The 18,309-nt window shown below is 51.3% G+C and overlaps 1 protein-coding gene across 17 annotated transcripts in view; it reads left to right on the forward strand.

The window, feature by feature from the left end:
• The window catches only part of Gas7 (growth arrest specific 7), a 244,088-nt gene that overhangs the window by 209,746 nt on the left and 16,033 nt on the right, over nucleotides 1-18,309 (forward strand). For all 17 annotated transcript variants that reach the window (XM_015992369.3, XM_015992375.3, XM_042282231.2 and 14 more), the window contains 4 exons: nucleotides 3,561-3,650; nucleotides 6,699-6,814; nucleotides 10,051-10,125; nucleotides 15,877-15,955. In XM_015992369.3, the coding sequence (XP_015847855.1) occupies nucleotides 3,561-3,650; nucleotides 6,699-6,814; nucleotides 10,051-10,125; nucleotides 15,877-15,955 (360 nt within the window). The remainder of the gene's footprint in view (nucleotides 1-3,560; nucleotides 3,651-6,698; nucleotides 6,815-10,050; nucleotides 10,126-15,876; nucleotides 15,956-18,309) is intronic.

Below are 18,309 nucleotides of genomic sequence, written 5' to 3' on the forward strand. Positions count from 1 at the left end.
GAGAGAGCAGGACCGTGGGGTTGTTCATTATTCTATCTTCCACAGGTGGGTGCAGGCCTTCCTTGGGTGGTGCTCCGCCCCTGCAGCCTGGCTTGCAAATGCTGCTTCTCGCCTGTCATCAGCATCACCTGAGCCCCAGGCCCCACCCAGAGCCTCTGATCATACACTCAGGCCAGGCCCACCCTCTGCTTAACAACCCCCTACCAGGTGACTCTGAGACATGTCACACCATGGCTCTGGGACAGAGGAGGGGTTGAATGGGACATAATTAAGTCCTAGCTCTCCTGTAGACCTTCTGTGGTCAACCTCGGAGCCAGCTGAGGATTGATTGCCATTGAAGGGGTTTCCTGTTACTCTCTCCCCTTTGGACTAATGGCATCTAACTTCTTTTCACAAGCATCCTGGGGTAGACAGGACCAGCCTTTCTCTGGATGTGAGTACTCTCAGGAAGGATGCCAGACGTGGCTAAACAAGACCCATTTTCTGCTAGCCCTGACCCACCATTGGCCAAGCCACTTGTGATAAGCTCCTTCCTTTGTGGCCAAGGCCGAGAGCAGTTTGGGTGAAGAGAAAGGAGGAAGGTCTGGGTAGATCATGAGGTTCCTTAGAAATCAGTCCTGCCTACCTTTGAGTACTGTGGCCCTCGCTACAGGTCCGCGTCTGTGAATTCAGCCAGTTGAGGATCCCACCAACTGCAGGTTGAAAATTGTGTCTGTACTCAATCGTACAACCTTTTTTCTTGCCTTTACTCCCTCATCAATACAGTAGAACAAATACCGAGCTCAAATTATTAAGTATTGTAAGTCTATGAATGGCAGGAGGGTCTGCATTTATTATATGCAAATGCCATGCCATTTTACCTCTATAAATTTTATCATCCATGTGAAGGCTGAAACCAGTGCCCACCCCTCCACCCCCAGATAGTGAAGGATAATTATACCTTAAATCTGTGGGTTCCATGATTCTTTCTTTTAGGTATTTGCATAGATGTGTTTGTGTGAGCACATTTGTGTGTGCACACTCACATGCACGTGGAGACCAGAGGGAGATGTATCTTTCTCTAATACTCTCTGTCTAGTTTCCTTGAGACTGACTCTCACTAAATCCGGGGCTAGGCTGGCAACCAGCAAGCTCCCAGTAATCCTCCTGTCTCTGAGCCTCATGCAGCCATGCCTGACTTGGCATTGGCACTCCAGGGATTTGAACTCAGATCCTCATGCAGACCAGCAAGTGCTCTTACCCACTGAGACGCCTCCCCCAATTCTGGTTCTGTGATTCTTAGCACCTGATGACTTTACTGTTAGAAACCATATGTCATTAAATTACATTAAAGCTTTCAGGAAGCAAAATAAAGATGACTGTCATCACCAGTATGGCTGGAACAGGAAATATTTGGAGGCTCAACCTCCATACCCTGATTTCATGATGGCCCCAAGCAGCACCCACTCAGTGGGAAGCTGCCGAAGCCCCTAAAGAAGGTTCAGATCAGGACACCTCACAGCAGGGAGGGGGTTCTGCCTAGATCAAGAGCTTGGAGAGACCCTTTCCTGAGGCTAGACCTGAGATGCTACCAGCTCTACCCCTCATCCGGCCCCTAACAGCAGCTGTAGACCAGAACTCCACACTGAGCTGACTGTGGTAGAATTCAGTGCTGCCCATCTCCAGGGCACTGTGACATTCCTGGCCCCCTTCCCACCATGTCAGCATGCTTCTCCCCAAACGATCCCCACCTTATCTCGCCAGCGTCAATGTCCAGGAGCAGGCCTTTCTCTTCTGGCTAGCACTTCTGGGTCTCCTCACCCAGGCCTATGAGGGCAGCTGCTGCTCTTGGCAGCGGGCAGGTAGGCCAGGCAATGCCCTACCTAACTAACACATGTTGTCCTGCCCTTAGGTCAGAGGTCCCAGGGTCTGAGTGAGCTGACATAGGAGTTTGCTGGTTGTTCATGGTGTTTTGGTTTTGTTTTCATTTTAAACTCTGAAATAATTGCCGTCACTGAAAACTTGAGACAATTGACATACAGACCCTGATCTCCAGCTGACCTGGAATCAGCTCACAGTCTGATGACATGGAGCAGGAATATGAATCTGCCCGTGAGATGTGTGTCCACAGCCCGAAGAACCTTCCCAAGGAACAAGCTGCTTCCCTCCTGTCCTAGTTGTAGATTCTGGGTCACAGGGGCACCTAGCTCTTTGCATGGCCCTCCTAGGTCAGAGTTTGAGGACCGTCTGCCACCCCGGGGGGGTTCCTGGTCAGCACCAGAACACCCCACTTTGGCAGATGGGGAGGTTAAAAGAGGAGGTCATGGTGTCGAGCTGGGGAGTTGAAACCATATCAACAAAAGCAGCAGCAAAGCCATGCCCGCAAAGGGGCGGGGGAAGAGGGGGAGCAGCTAGGGAGGACCACAAACACAGCTGGGAGGAACAATAGCTCTAACAGCCCGGAAGCTTGCACAACACACTCTCCATCATGAGGGCCAGCCCCAAGGTTATACCCGCACCCCGGATTATACCTTTAAACTGAGGATGTTCATACCACAGGCAGCTCAGTATAACCTCTCACCCTGACCCTCAGGCACTTCTGAGTCAGCCCTGTCCTTGGCTTTTCTTAGAAGCAGATTCGGATGCTCATTTCTGGCTTCCAGAATGATCCCACATAGGTTATATCAAACAGGCAGATATTACCCCACTTCTTCATACAAATGGAGCACACTGCGATAGCCTACACTATTCTACACATTGCCTGCTGTGCACCCGGACCCACTCACCACTTAGCAGTGCATCCTGGTTCTTTTCCTTATCAATATGGCTAATGCTTTATTGCTATACCGCTTATTTGCTTTTCATATATGTATTCATTGTACATAGTACGGTGTTTTATGAGATCATTTTCATACCAGTACATACTGTGTACTGAGCTAATCATCTCGTGCTTCCTTACCTTCTTCCTCCTTTCTCCCCCTCCCAATAGTTGCCATGTTTCCCTAAACAGTTTGACTTCTGCCTTCATTCATAAATACATACGTGGACCCTCCATACAACCTGTACAGATGCCTTTTGTGCGTGATACAGGATCTCTTTGTCTAGCCCAGGGTGGCTTTGAATTCCTCAGCCTACCGCCTCTCCGTCCTGGGTGCTGGGGTTGCAAGTGGCACCACCATTCCTGACTGTCTCATTCTTGATTTACGCATCCACCTCCTGTTGGACAGTGCAGCCCTGGTCCAGCCTTTTACCGCATGGATAGTATGAGGTGGAAACCGGGCGCACATGGATCTGTAACACAGTCTCTCAGAAGCACGGTTGCTGGGTCGCAGGATCTAGGCATTTACAGTTGTGATAGATCCTATTAAATGCTCACCAAAGAGGTTTCCCTCATTGTAGCCTCTAGGATGGATGTGGGGGCCTGTTGACTCTTATTTGAAGTACTCACTGGCTGCTGGAGCTTGGGAAGATTGCTGGGGACATTCCACCAAAGTGACCTGGGGGGAGGGGAGACCTGCTTTGTGCTCCATCCACTTGATCCCGTGGAGACAACATTCTCTTTCTCACTCTGTGCCCCGCAGATCAACTGTGTGACATTCCCTCACCCAGACACAATGCCTGAACAGCAGCTGCTCAAGCCAACTGAGTGGAGCTATTGTGACTACTTCTGGGTAAGTGCTGCCTCAGTTTCCAGCATCCATGTGACCCCAACAGCAGCGTACACCTGGGAAGGGTGGAAAGGGCTTTTCTTGTTGAAGCCTCAAGGTGTGGTGTCTGGTTTGGCATCTCAGACTGGGACTTTCCTGGATTCTAGATCATCCCAGCAGTCCCAGGGAATCTGTGTGGTTCTCCTTCACAGGAACATAGAAACCACAACCAGAGTGCCAGGAAGCTGAAAGACAGTTCCCTCCAGTGCTGGATGGAGGCAGGAGACTAGAATTACTTTTAATAATGAAATCTGAGCTCCAGGCCCGCTCGACACCACTGTGAGTGGCCTTGGACCCATGCTTTGCCTCTTTGCATGTTGCTTTCCCAACTGAATCGTGAGGAAGTTGGGCGCAGACAGGGATGTATAAATCACCTCTCAACATCCACAGCTCTCAAGCCCCTGTATATTGCTTAGTGGGTGCAGAGTGGCCTGTTACAAGGTGAGAAGTTTCTGCAGGTGATGGATGGCAGAACGTCACCACCTCAGTCTCCGTACACTTAGTGTCGCTAAACTGTGTGTGCACTTAGAAGTGACAGCAACGATAAATCTCATGTGATGTATATTTTTCCCACCGTTAAAATGACGCCTTGATGTACATGTAAAATCCCACACCTCAAGAGTGTCAGAGCTGGTCCAGAGCACTTGCCCTTTGAAGGTGCGGCGACCCTGACCTTTCTGCAGTTATAGTGGTGAGGGTTCACGCCACCTCAACCGTCTATAGAAAATAACTAAACCTCTACAAGGAGCTTTGGAGAAGACCCTAAGGAACAACCAATAAAGAAAACCTCTTTGCACCATAGCACGAAATGGGTTATCTGCCCTCTCTTTCGATTTGCTAACTACCAGCCCAAAGTGCTTTTTCTTCCTCCTAAATCACGAACCCATTTAAAAGCACACGAAGGTTCCTGATTGCCCCTGCAGAGTGCTTCCTGCTACTCCCACTGTCCTGCTTGTAAGATAGAGGTCTGCAGAGGACATGAAAGCTTTGGGGCCTGTGAGAGATGATCCAGGAGAGACATGTATGCAGTAAGGAGATGGGAAGGTTCTGTAGGCCTGAAGGAAGTTGTGACTTGTGCTGTCTGTAGCTGGGAGGTATTGAAGGTGTTTTAAGGAAAAATTGGATGTAACCTGCTCTGCGTATGTTACAGATAAGAATGGAGGGTGAGAGGAGAGTGGGTGGACTAGGAAGAATGGTGACAGCAGCCGAATAAAGAGTGGCTGTCCTGTGTGCAGAAGTCATCCTCGAGGCTCTAGGGACCAGGACGTGTCCTAGAGGGGAGACAAGAAACATGGGGCTGGGCAGAGCATGCTCTCCTGCCTGCTGTTCACTGGCATCCTGGGGAACCACGTTAGAGTGCCTGTGTCCTTCTCTTGCTTGTCTGGGTTATGCTGAGACAGTCTGGCCACCCTTGTGCATCTGTTTCCCAGGTGCTAGGATTACAGGCGTACGCTGCCATGCTCAGTCGAGAATTCTCATCTTAATCTGAGCTCTGGCTCCTGGTCCCTCAGTGGTTTTCCTTTCCCGATTGTCAAGGCCTTTTCCTCTTAGTAGAAATGTCTCCTCACTGGCAGAGTCCCTGGAGCATGCTGCTCTTGCTGGTTTTTCTTTGAGCCAATGAGTCATTCAGCCTGTTTACCCCAGAGGGAGGCAGGGTTTGGTTTAGTCTTTTGGGTGATTTCCTTGCCTTTGTATCAAGATGTAGCATTCACAGAATGAAGTGAACACATCTTCAGCACCCATAGAGAAGCCTCAGAAGGGTATGATGGAGACAGAGAGGCCTCAATAGGGTGTGATGGAGATAGAGAGGGCTCAGGAGGGTATGATGGAGATAGGGAAGCCTCAGGAGGGTGTGATGGAGATAGAGAGGGCTCAGGAGGGTGTGATGGAGATAGAGAGGCCTCAGGAGGGTGTGATGGAGAAAGGAAAGCCTCAGGAGAATATGATGGAGATAGGGAAGCCTCAGGAGAATATGATGGAGATAGGGAAGCCTCAGGAGGGTATGATGGAGATAGGGAAGCCTCAGGAGGGTGTGATGGAGATAGGGAAACCTCAGGAGGGTGTGATGGAGATAGGGAAGCCTCAGGAGGGTATGATGGAGATAGGGAAACCTCAGGAGGGTGTGATGGAGATAGGGAAACCTCAGAAGGGTGTGATGGAGATAGGGAAACCTCAGGAGGGTGTGATGGAGAAAGGGAAGCCTCAGGAGGGTGTGATGGAGAAAGGGAAGCCTCAGGAGGGTGTGATGGAGATAGGGAAACCTCAGGAGGGTGTGATGGAGATAGGGAAACCTCAGGAGGGTGTGATGGAGATAGGGAAACCTCAGAAGGGTGTGATGGAGATAGGGAAACCTCAGGAGGGTGTGATGGAGAAAGGGAAGCCTCAGGAGGGTGTGATGGAGATAGGGAAGCCTCAGGAGGGTGTGATGGAGAAAGGGAAACCTCAGGAGGGTGTGATGGAGATAGAGAAGCCTCAGGAGGGTGTGATGGAGATAGAGAGGTCTCAGGAGGGTATGATGGAGATAGGGAAGCCTCAGGAGGGTATGATGGAGATAGGGAAGCCTCAGGAGGGTGTGATGGAGATAGAGAAGCCTCAGGAGGGTGTGATGGAGATAGAGAGGCCTCAGGAGGGTGTGATGGAGATAGAGAAGCCTCAGGAGGGTGTGATGGAGATAGAGAAGCCTCAGGAGGGTGTGATGGAGATAGAGAGGTCTCAGGAGGGTATGATGGAGATAGGAAAAACCCAGGAGGGTATGATGGAGATAGAAAAGCTTCAGTAGGGCATGATGGTGGTTTCCCTGCCAGGAAAGGTGTTAGTGGCATGCCCAGAGGGTCTTGGGTCATTGTTGCTGAGGAAAGAGTTTCACTGTGGTCAGGACAGGGAAGAGGGCCCATGAAGCCCTTCTCACTGAGAAAGATTTCTGCAAGTTGCAATAACTCCCTGGCATGATCTGGAAGGTATCCCAGAGACGCATCCCACTCTCTGAAGACTTGGACTTTTGCTTCTTCCTAGGCGGATAAGAAGGACCCGCAAGGCAATGGCACGGTGGCTGGGTTTGAACTGCTGCTGCAGAAGCAACTGAAAGGCAAGCAGATGCAGAAGGAGATGTCCGAGTTCATCCGGGAAAGGTGAGACCAGGACCCACGCAGCTCCGGAGCTGGCCACAAGGCCTACTCTGAGCCCTGGACCCCAGGGGAGGGGCTGGCTGGCTATGCTTAGCCCTGGGGCAGATGTGGCCAGCAAATGTGTGGTGTAGGCATGGATAGTGTTTCTAAAGATTTGAACCAATATCCAAAAATACTGGTAGCCAGGTGCAGTGCTTTATACCCATAATCCCAGCATTTGGGAGTTGAAAGAAGGAGGTCAGGAGTTCAAGGCCATCCTCAGTTGTGTAGCAGGTTTATGGCTTGTCTGAGCTACATGAGACCTCAATATATATGTTGACACACATGCACACACACACACACACACACACACACACACACACACACACACGCACGCACACTCGTGCGCTCACATTTTGCACTGAATCCTGGATGCGTGGTGTCTCTCGATGCCTGCACAGCCCCTATGCAACAACTGGCTGGAGCTGAGTCGCTGCTGTCCATGGAAGGGACACATGTCGTGTTTGCCACAGTCTCCACTCCTCCCCACTACCCCCCCCCCCACTTGCTGCTTTGCTCCTTTCCCCTCATTTGAAGCTGTCCCTTGTCATGAATGTGACCTTTTTTTTTTTTTTTACTTGAGACAAAGTCTCACTGTGTAGCCCTGACTGACCTGGAACTCACTCTGTAGACCAGGCTAGCCTCGGACTCAGTGATCTACCTGCTCTGCCTCCTGAGTGCTGGGACTGGAAGCGTGTGCCAGTCCTGGCCTTCCAGGTCATCTTTTAGTTAAAACTGTTTCCCAGGCCAAGGGACACAGAACCATGCTCCCATCCCACCCCTGCCTCTGAGGATTCCGATAGCCCTGTGTCTGAAGAACTTGGGTCATAGATGAAGATCCAATAAATTCAGCTCAAGGAAAGTATGAAAAGCTGCAGCGAAGTCCCTTCTTCATCTTCCTCCTCTCTGTCTCTCTTGTTTCTATCCCTGAATGACCTGCACACCCATGGACAAATACACCTGGACATCCTCAGGCCTGCTCACATACAGGTCTGCATACTCACACATCCTAGCCACGACATGCTCCAACACCTAAATATCTGTGTACCTACATAGCCATGCATCAATCACCACACAACTATGCATCTGGGCACCTATACCCCCCACACCCCTACATCTTACCCCTATCCCTATATGCCTGTGTGCCTACACACCCACACCCCCATATACCTGCACCCCGTGTGACTGCACACCTGTGTACCTGCTTATCTGCATGCCCACACACCTGTACACTCACACATCCCTGTGTACCCACACATCACACCTACACACCCAAGTATCTACATACCCACATCCCTGCGCACAGACACCTGCACATCCATGTACCTGCACACTCACACACCTCTGTGTACACACACCTGCACGTGTATGCTTCTGCATACCCATACCATTGTGCACCTATATCTGCACACCCATGTACCTGCACACCCACATGCCTGTGCATCCATGCCTGAACACATGTGTACACATCTACACGCTTGTATACTTGCACACCTATATCACACACATCTGTACATCTACACACCATACACCTGCATACTTACATACTCATCCCCTTACACACTCATATATCTGTATACCCACACACCTGCACACACACCCATCAACTCATTTTTTCCATAAACATATGTACAACTTTCCAGCTAGAGTTTCCATGACTTGCTGGAAATATTCTTTGCAAATAGCAAAGATCTTTTAAAAGGTATTTCTTCATTATAACACTAGTAATCCGGTAATAATGCTCTGGCATTTTTAAAGCCCGTTTTTCCTTAGGAGGCCTATTTTCCATTTGTATAATCAAATCTTTATTTTATGACCCATTAAACTAGTAGGAAATTGGAAAGCTGCTTTGCTCAGATGCAAGAAAACAGAAGCATAAACCAGACAAATAGGAAGCAATGGGAGCTGAAGCCTCAATATGCATATGGCTTACACTCATAACCATGTCCTGTTGGCAAATGAATGGTTTCTGTCATCTCAGGCCACTGAGGTCTCTGGGAGCCAGTGGAGGGAATTCAAATTCCTGGAACCTGTCTCAGCCCACCTTCGGAGCTCTTAGGGAAGCGATCAGAGGCAGGAGAGCCAGGCAGCAGGGCTGGGACTTGCGAGTTTGCTGGACCGAGGGAAGCGGGCAGGAGGTGGGGATGGCAGAGGCTGGCTCACAGCAGAGGCTCAGGAGGCAGATGGCGTGTGCACCTCCCTCTCCTGGCTCGTGCACTTGACCTTGTGGCATCATGAGATCTGCTTTCTGGAGATCTTGATTCCCGTATGAAGTTGCGGGGTAGAGGATCACATCGTTGGGGCTGGAGGCAAAGGAGAGGTGGAGATGGGTCAGTGGGAAACTCAGGAGCTTGCAGACAGGCTCCAGCCAGGAGTGAGGAGTGAGCAGTTGTGCAGAGGCTGTGGCAGGTCCGCACAGTCGCCCTCTTCAGGCCCCTGCATCCTTTGGGTTCTCACCCTAGCAGACGGGAAGCACATGCTGCAATCCCACGTCCCAGGACTTCTCTGTTCACCGAATGAAGGAGGAAGGGCTGTCTAGGGCCCTGCCTTCAGACCGCCTCTGGTTGTCGTAGCACAGCTCTGCCTCTCACCATGGCCCCAAGAGCCTCTTAGGAGGTGAACATGCTGTCGACAGCCCACGTAACGTGGATATGCCTAGCTGTACAGAATATGTGCCCCAGAGAGTTGCCTTGGAGGTGTGTGGAGGGTTTTCTCCTCTGGGAAAATCCAATGGGATTGCAGCTCTGGACCCTACCTGGTTTCCATGGAAACACTTGGCAATTGAAGACATTGTGGGTGGGAGGGTGGAGGAAGATGTTCCCTTCTTGCTTCTGTAGGCTGAGGCCATCTGGGAGTGTGTGAACTTGGAACTAGAGGATGGAAAGGTTGGGCACATCCCTAGCATCCCTGGAGGTCTGTCACAAGCTTCTCTTGTTCCTGGAAGGTTCTCATGTCCGATCTCATGCTGAGAGTGGTACTGATGACTTCTGCCGGAAGTGGGAAGCAGAGTCCAAACCATTCCTGTATGCAGTAATTGTCACTGTTGGCCCCCCCAGTGTCGGCAGGGCCGTGAGAGCCATATGCTCTGGACCTCCCATGTCTAGGGGGTCCCTTTGCAAGACCGAGGCACGGCAGGGTGTGGGGGTCCCACCCATGGTCAACACTGCAGAGCAGACACACTGGGTTTTCTCTCTTCGCAGGATAAAGATTGAAGAGGAATATGCAAAGAACCTGGCTAAGCTCTCTCAGAACTCCTTGGCTGCCCAGGAGGAAGGGTGAGTTGGGTGGAGAGTGGAGAGGGGAGGAAGATGAGGGGACACAGAGAAAGGGATCCTTACATCAGCAATGCTGCTCACTCGGGATGGAGAGATTGCTGTGGGCCTGACTCACTGTGGGGGTCTGTGCCTTGTAATCATTCATAGTCCAGGGTAGACCCTCATGCCTTGAGGTAGACCCTCACGCCTTGAGGTAGACCCTCACGCCTTGAGGTAGACCCTCACGCCTTGGACAAGGCACCAATAACTCAAGGTGGATACTCGTGGCTCAAGATGAGTTTTCATGGCTCAGGGTTCAGACTTCTGGTTCAAGACTGGTACTCAGAACTAAGTGTTTTGGCCTCTACTGGCAGCATTCTGATGGCTGAGAAATGGGGGGATTATGAGTTTCAGGCCAACCTGGGCTACATGGCAAGGCCTTGTCTCAAATAAACAACCAAACAAAAATGCTCGTGCCCGTGGCTCAAAGTAGGCACCCATGACCTGAAGTCTTGAGTATTCATACTCCAGGTAATCCCTTCTGCATATGTTTTTTCTTCAGTGACCCAGGGTCTCCTAGGTGCTGGAGCACGTCAGAGCCCCTTTGCACTGTGCCCTGTGGCTGGACAGCAGCCTCTCAGTGCCCAGCTTTGCCTCCCATCTTCTGGGAGGAAACTGAGTCTGAGAATTTCCTATCCAGCCTCTGAGAGAGCTTTTGAGAGCCCCAGGCCAGGTCCCATCTTCCTCTCCTTGGTGACAGTCCTCGATGGGGCTAAGGGACCCTCCGAACCTTGCCAGCCATGCATGGATCTCCAGTGGGAGAAATCCTGCAGGGATAGATGCCTTCTCTTCTGTCTGTCTGCAGAGCCCTGGCCCTCCTGATCCCTAGCAGGCATGTCAAGCGACACAGCCACTGTGGAAACTAGCCTGGCATTTCTCAAGAGATAATCAGAGCAGTAGTATACGTCACCACTCCTTCTTAGGTTATATACTCAAATGACCCAAATGTAAGGACTCAAACAAGCATGTTCGAAGTAACACTGTCCACAGAGACTAAAAGGTAGAAATGGCCCAGATTCCTTCAGGAGGTGAGCAGGGACACAAACCACAGTGTACTCACAATGGATACTCATGGATGTACAATGGAATATTATTTGCCCATAAAAAGGAATAGAATACTGAGACCCACCGCTGTGTGGGTGAACCTCAAAAATGTGATGCTAGGTAAAAGAAGCCAGCTGCCGTGGGTCACAGAGTATACCATTCCATTCACATGAAATGTCCAGAATAAGCAAAGCAGTAGAAACAAAGCCCACTGGTTAGTGGTGAGGAGGGAAAAGGGGAGTGATAGTTAGTAGGTACTTTAAACCTTTCCATGTAGGGTGTGTATGTGTCTGGGGAAGCTGCTATAACAAAATACCACAGACTGAGTCATTTAAATGATAGGAATTTTCCTGTGCATGAAGGTATGTATACACATCTGTAATCCAGTACTCAGGAGGTAGAGATGGGAAGATCATGAGCTTAAGGCCAACCTGGGCTACACAGTGAAATCCCTGTCAAGAAAAGGCACAGAAAAAGCCTCTATTTTGTCTCAGTTCTAGAGACTGGGAGTTCAATGTCAAGGTTCCAGCAGAGTTGGTGTCTGACACAGACTCTCCCTGGGGTCGCAGATGGCTGAAAAAAATCACTGTGTGCTTACATACCATCCTCTGTGTGGGCTGGGGCGGGGGAGTGAGTCCCACAAGGACAATAATCCTCCTGGATCGTGGCTCTGCCCTCTAACCTTACTTACGGCCCCATCCCCATATCCTCCATCAGAGTTTCAAGGTATGAATCAGGAGGCTAAAGTGGAGGGAGGAATCATAAGTTTCTCTTTATGATGGGGTGGTGAAGGGTTTGAGGCCATCAAGGGTAGGCTGTTCTACACTGTGGATGTTGTAGACACTTGGCAATTGCTCACCTTAAATTGGATAATTTTATCACCGGTGATTTTCACCTCAAAAGAAAAACGATCAAGGCTCCTTCGAAGTCAGTACCGACAGGGTCCTCAGAGGCTGCCTCTGTTGTCGTCCCGTCCCGTCCCGTCCCCCCCCCCCCCAGATGAGCCTAAGAAAGAAGGCGTGGCCACAGCAGTGGTCAGGGAGCTGTGACAGTGAACAGGCTGGAGTCTGCCTGAGACGGAGATGTTTTGCTAACTGAATATGGCTTTGATTAGGGCTCCTCATGGGCTGACTAAAGCCAGGCCGTCTCCTCCCTGTCAGCCACAGGATGGCCCAACAGAGCCTGTGTCCCTCTTCAGACACGAACACGGTTAGCTGGCTCCCGGCCTCACCTGCTGCTTCCTCAGGCTGAGACAAGGCAGGAAGCGCACGGGAAGTAGCCCTGCCACCAGGGGAAGCCGCTTCCTATGGGTCCCCGCGCTTGGCATCACTGCATGGCTCTGGAGCCTTCCTGCTTCCACCCCCTCGGCTTGGGCTCCTGCCAGGGACATTTTGTCCTGCCAGCACACAGCATATGCTCCTAAGCTAAGCAGCCTGCTTCTCATGCCAGACCCACATACATGCGCACACTCAACCACACAAGCTCAGGTACAGATAGATATCCAGGCCGCATGTGTGCCCATGCACACATCCCCATCGCTGCGTCACGGGAGGGGACAAAGGACCACAAGGCTGTATCTTACGCCTACAACACAGCTCTGGACATTCCGTCCAGTGCACCTGGACGGCCATGCGGGCATTCGAGAGCTCAGAAACCCAGGGGCAGTTAGAGTACACTTGAGCTCGCTGGCAGCTTCGGTGCTCTGTCCGGATGAGATGTCGCGAGACTTGTGCGTGCTGGTGAATCAGCAGCCTTCAGTTTTTCATCGTGCCTTCGGGCGTCTCATGTGCGGGAGGGCTATAAAATGTTGGTCATTCCTGGTTGGAGTTTTGACAGGAACCCATGCTTTGATTTGGCATGCCTCAGACTATACATTGAGATCCAGGTATACCTGACAGTTTTTCTTTTACCTCTTTTCTCATCAGATGCCGTCTTCAAATGAGAATTTCTAATGGCTTTTCCCCAAACATGTAAAATTTATTTTTAATGAACATCTATTCATTTAGACATATTGGCAGGGCCTAGTGCGGCAGTCCCATACATTTGAAGGGCCTTGGAATACTGAGGAGAGGGGGACCTAGGCATGGCGCTGAGCCCATCTGAAAGTCAGGAGTGACACCCTTCCACCGGGGCATGCCAGCCCTGCAGGTTGGGCCGAAGATGTGGTCCAGGATGGGAATGGTGCCGCTTCCTCCCGCCCCCAACCCCCGCCCACAGTATCCCTGAGCTAACAGTCTCAGGCTACCATACCCGACCCTAGTCAGTTACCACCCTGAGCTAACAGTCTCAGGCTACCATACCCGACCCTAGTCAGTTACCCCACGTGCTCTGCTGGCAGCCCTGTAGGAAGAGGCTCAGCCCCTCCCAGGGCCTTTGCAGACTCCTATATTTCCAGGACCTTCTGAGTGTCACTCAGCTCCTAGGGCAGCAGCACCCCCTCGCCTCGTGATGGCAATGGCTTATTGACTGTCGCTTTGAAGCTAGAATCTGCGTTGAGATCCTATGAGAGTGGCGTGAAGTGACGGTCAAGATTCCTCCTTGCCATGGGATATGCAGTTGTCTCTGCATCATCTCCTAACAGTTACCTGAGGACAGAGATGGAGCTCAGTGGTAGAGCACTCCCCCGATGTGTGGGAGACCCCACCCTTGCGGCTCACCAGCCTGCCCTGTTTGTGTGACTCTGTGTCTGAGACCCTTTTGTATTGCTCTAAGTGGATAATTTATGAAGAAAAGAGATTGCTTATAGTTCTGAAGGCTGGGAGGTCCAAGACCAAGGTCCAGCACCTACAGGGTGCCTACACACTGCCCTAGCATGTGACAGAAGCCACCACATGTCAACCGAAAGAGAGAAGGCCAGCGTAGGACTCCCAAGCATTTTGTTATGGCTTCAGGAGCCCCACCTCTTAACACTGCCATACCCGGGATGGAATCTGCTGCATATACTTTGAGGGGACACCTTTACCTCACCCCGATCCACGTAACTGCCATGACAGCTTCCACTGCCGGGTGAGGTAGGGGAGCCTAGCCCACGCAGGTCTATAGGACTGTGCATTCTCCTCGCAGCTTCCCAGATGCCAGGCCCTTGAGGCAGAGACCAATGTCCACAGCATGGTCACCCCAGTCTTTCTCTGATGGAACCCCAATAATACCCTTCCTTCTTCCAGACTCTATAGATATCACTTGATAGTTTCTCATGAACACCCCCCAAGGCCAGGCTAGCACTGCCACCAGCCAGGTAGGGAACTGGATCACAGGGACAGATCTGCTAGCTGCTGCCTTTGAACTTGGAAGCGGCAACTCCTGTGCTCTGGCCCAGCGGGCTGTCTTCTAATCAGCGTTTGCCACTAAAGTTTAATTTTGCATGAAATGAAGTCAACTTGCTGGGTGAGAGGTCTGGAAAAGGAGTCAGGGGTCTGGTTTAGAATGATCGTGGGGCTGAAGGGTCCGCATAATGAATTCCGTATCTTGGGTCCTTTGGAAGTCTCCGGGATTTGGGGAGACGCCTCCTGTTTGGAGCACCTCTTTGGAGCAGAGAGATGGCACAGTTTGGAGTGTACACTGCAAGCCACAGTGGGGTGCACAATCCAGAATCTGCTAGAGAGAAACCATGCCCCTGCAGATGGCTAGGAGAGCCTTCTCAGTGTGTGGCTGCACCTGGGGTGTCCCTGGACCCAAGTAGACCATCTGCGCCTCTCCTGGAGGCCAAGTGGCTGAGATCTGTGGGCTGGCTGCAAGGGAAGGGCCTTCAGAAACGAATCTGGTTTTTTCCTTTAGTTACCAGCGTATATGTGTCCCCTCGGCAACAACCCAGGGTGTGGAGTGGAAAGGTACTGGGGACAGCACTGGCCGGGCACCAACCCCGCTGCAGCACAAGCTGGGGAAAGGCATCCCGCCCTCTCACACCTCCCTGAGTCCTTGAGTGGCTCTGGGTTCCAGCTATTTCTCCTGCCGCTGAGATGCTTGCTCCTCTCTTAGACACGGAAGCAAGGCCGGCTCACCTTGGCCTTGGTGGCTGAGTCTAGTCTCGTTCAAGTCCACGGTCTTGAATGTTCTATACCTCCTCAAGACATGGAGCCTAGACCTGCCATCCCTTCTTAGGGAGGGCTGTAGCTTTGGACCAGAGCCCTTTCTGTATAGCAGGAATCTTAAAAGTTCTTATTAATAAAAACAAACTCCGGGCCTGGTATTGGGGCGAACCCTGGAAGATCAGAGAAGCAGAACAAGCCACAGCCACCTCACCTTGCCAGTTCCTCAGCTGATCCTGTTTCCTCAGACTGGAAGCTTCTGAGTCCTCATCCAAATGGATCTCAGCTGAACTGTGCTGCTCAAAAGCCTAAAAGCTTAACCAGCCTCTAGTTCCTGGTCCTCACGCCTTATATATCTTTCTGCTTTTTGCTATCACTTCCTGGGATTAAAAGCATGTGTCACCATGCCTGGCTGTTTCCAGTGTGACTTTAAACTCACAGAGATCCGGACGGATTTCTGCCTCCCAAGTGATAGGATTAAAGGTGTGTGTGCCACCATTTTCTGGCCTCTGTATCTAGTGGCTCTTCTGTCCTCTGACCCCAGATAAGTTCATTAGGGTGCACAATATTTTGGGGAACACAATACCACCACATCTCTGCCCACCCCCACCCCTTCCGTCTAACAGCCTCCTTCGTGTTGCAGTTCCCTGGGAGAGGCGTGGGCCCAAGTGAAGAAGAGCCTGGCCGATGAAGCTGAGGTTCATCTCAAGTTCTCCGCCAAGGTAACCCTCCCCGCCCTCCCGCCAGAGTTAGAGCAGGACACACTGATGACTGGTTACCAGCTCTCTATTGCTTACATGGCTTGCCATTTTCCATGGTACCAAGTCCCCGAATACAGAGTTGGGAGGAGATGCCCATAGCTCACCATTAGATGCTGTCCCCACTGAATAGACAGTGACAGAGATGACCGGACGTGTGCACCAAGAGCCCAGATAAGAGCATGGCTTCGGTGTTGAGAAAGGATTACCTTTTTTTGAACATAAGCTTAGTTTGTGATCACTGGTGCTTACTAGAAAGTGAGTTCGTTTAATTTCTTTTTGAATCATGGCTATTTGACAAGCAGCTCACAGTGAGCTCTTGGGAGCCCTGGAAGGCAGGCAGCCCAGGGTCTGTGTGGTAGGAGTGGGTGCCTCCTGATTCACTCAGGTGAACCCCAGCCTCTCTGTGTTGGTTTCACAGGCATGGATTGACACGGTGGTCAACTCTGTGTCTGGAACACTAGGTTATATCCGAGGGAAGATTTTCGAAACTCAAGTTGTTGTTGTGGAATTTCTGAATGTCCCTCCTTTCATTTGATTCCAAGACACTAGCACCGGGGCTTTTTTGAGTTCAGGCGTGATTCCGTCCTGTTCACTTCACTACAGTCAACACTAAGCACTTGTAGAAGATGCTTCATAGAGACCTTGAGACGAAATGAGTAAACAGAGCAAGAGTTCTCAACCTGTGGGTTGCAACCCCTTTGGGGGTCAAATGCCTATTATGGGTGTTGCCTAAGACCACTGGGAATCACAGATATTTACATTACGATTCGTAACAGTAGCAAAAATACAGTTATGAAGTGGCAACAAAATAATGTTATGGTTGGGGGTCACCACACCATGAGGAACTGTATTAAAGGGTCGCAGTGTTGGAGGGCTGAGAACCGCTGGGATAGAACTGCGGGCCATCTCCTCCTCGCCCCCCAGGCTCTCAGCTCTGTTCTGCCTCAGGATTTCTCTGTTTCCAAATGAAAACATTGTCTCTTCTCCCTGGCTTATATCTCCACATTTTCTCTCAGACCCTCGGCTCCTTTTAAGTGAAAACTAAGCTAAATGTCTCAGTGAGATCATTCACACTAAAGCATGCGTGACCGATAGGCCTGCCCATTAACAGGCCTTCCTTTTCAAGAAAGAGAGGCCTTTGGGAGTGTCGTCCACCATCTTGACTGACCCTCTCTTCCCTCTGACTCCTGCCACCACCAGACAACCACCACAGCCCTGGGTGCTATCTATCCAAGTGTTTGAACACCCAGAGTCCCCATGTTGAAGTACCGACTTGGTCATTTAAAGGTGGCATCCTCCAAGACATTGTTGCCTCCCACGGCTTCCACGCTTGCCTCTAGCTGCCTTCTCTTCACAGTGCTGTTCCCACTGTTATTGCAGTTCCCTGCATTAGGGTCCCGGGCCATGTGCACTCTTGAAGGACAGGACCATGTCACTCTCCCCAGCCCTCCCTCTGCGGCGTACAATGCACACAGAAGGAGGGGATGACTAGATCAGAAGTCTGGGACCATGGGAGACTTTGCAGGGACAGTGCAGCTTCTGGCTCCTGGCGTCTGAAGGGTGTGAGTGCCCGAGATGGAGCCGGTACCCGCATGTGAGTGAGATTTCCCAGATCACCCCATGCAACCAAGCCCTTCCCCAGCACATTGGCATGGGAGCCCCCCATGAGGAGAGGAGGGAGCTCCCTGAAACGGCTGCCTTCAGCGCCGCAGATGATGCAGCGGGTTATTTTTAAGCCATGGTTCATGAGTACCTTCCTTCCAAGGCCTCCCTCCCTCCCTCCTCTTGTCCCAGCTCCCAGAAGTGTTGTTTTTCCCTTGCATGGGATGGAGGTGGAGGCCATCAACCAGATCTCCAGCATTATACATAGGGAGAACCCTAACCTGAGGAAGCTCCTGCCCTCACAGGGAGCGCCATGGATAGCATGCAGGCTGGTTTCCCAAACACTCAGGCCATTTTAAGCAAGGTTCACAGGCTCACAGACCCCAGCACTAAGGGCGGCTCATAGAGAAGGGGCGTGCCAACACGGGGTGCAAACTTGAAACCATCAGCAGTTCTGCAGCTTCTGGCCTGGGTGGGCTGGTGGCTCCAGGCTAGCCCAGTAGCCTCTTAATGGTGGCATGGCGAGGAAGGGGGGACTCTGAGGACTGATTTGTCAGCCTTGAAGACTATGGTTCCCGAGGCACAAAACCTATTTTATGTCAGCTCCAAAAGGTTTATTGAAATTCTTTGCCATCCGAATGCTCCGTGTCGAGGGTAAAAGCCTTTTAAGAAATGGGATTGCGTACGGCGTGCTCTCCAGCTTTGCCAGGCTC

The sequence above is a fragment of the Peromyscus maniculatus genome, chromosome 8, assembly GCF_049852395.1.
Source record: "Peromyscus maniculatus bairdii isolate BWxNUB_F1_BW_parent chromosome 8, HU_Pman_BW_mat_3.1, whole genome shotgun sequence".
In the NCBI taxonomy this organism is placed as follows: domain Eukaryota; kingdom Metazoa; phylum Chordata; class Mammalia; order Rodentia; family Cricetidae; genus Peromyscus; species Peromyscus maniculatus.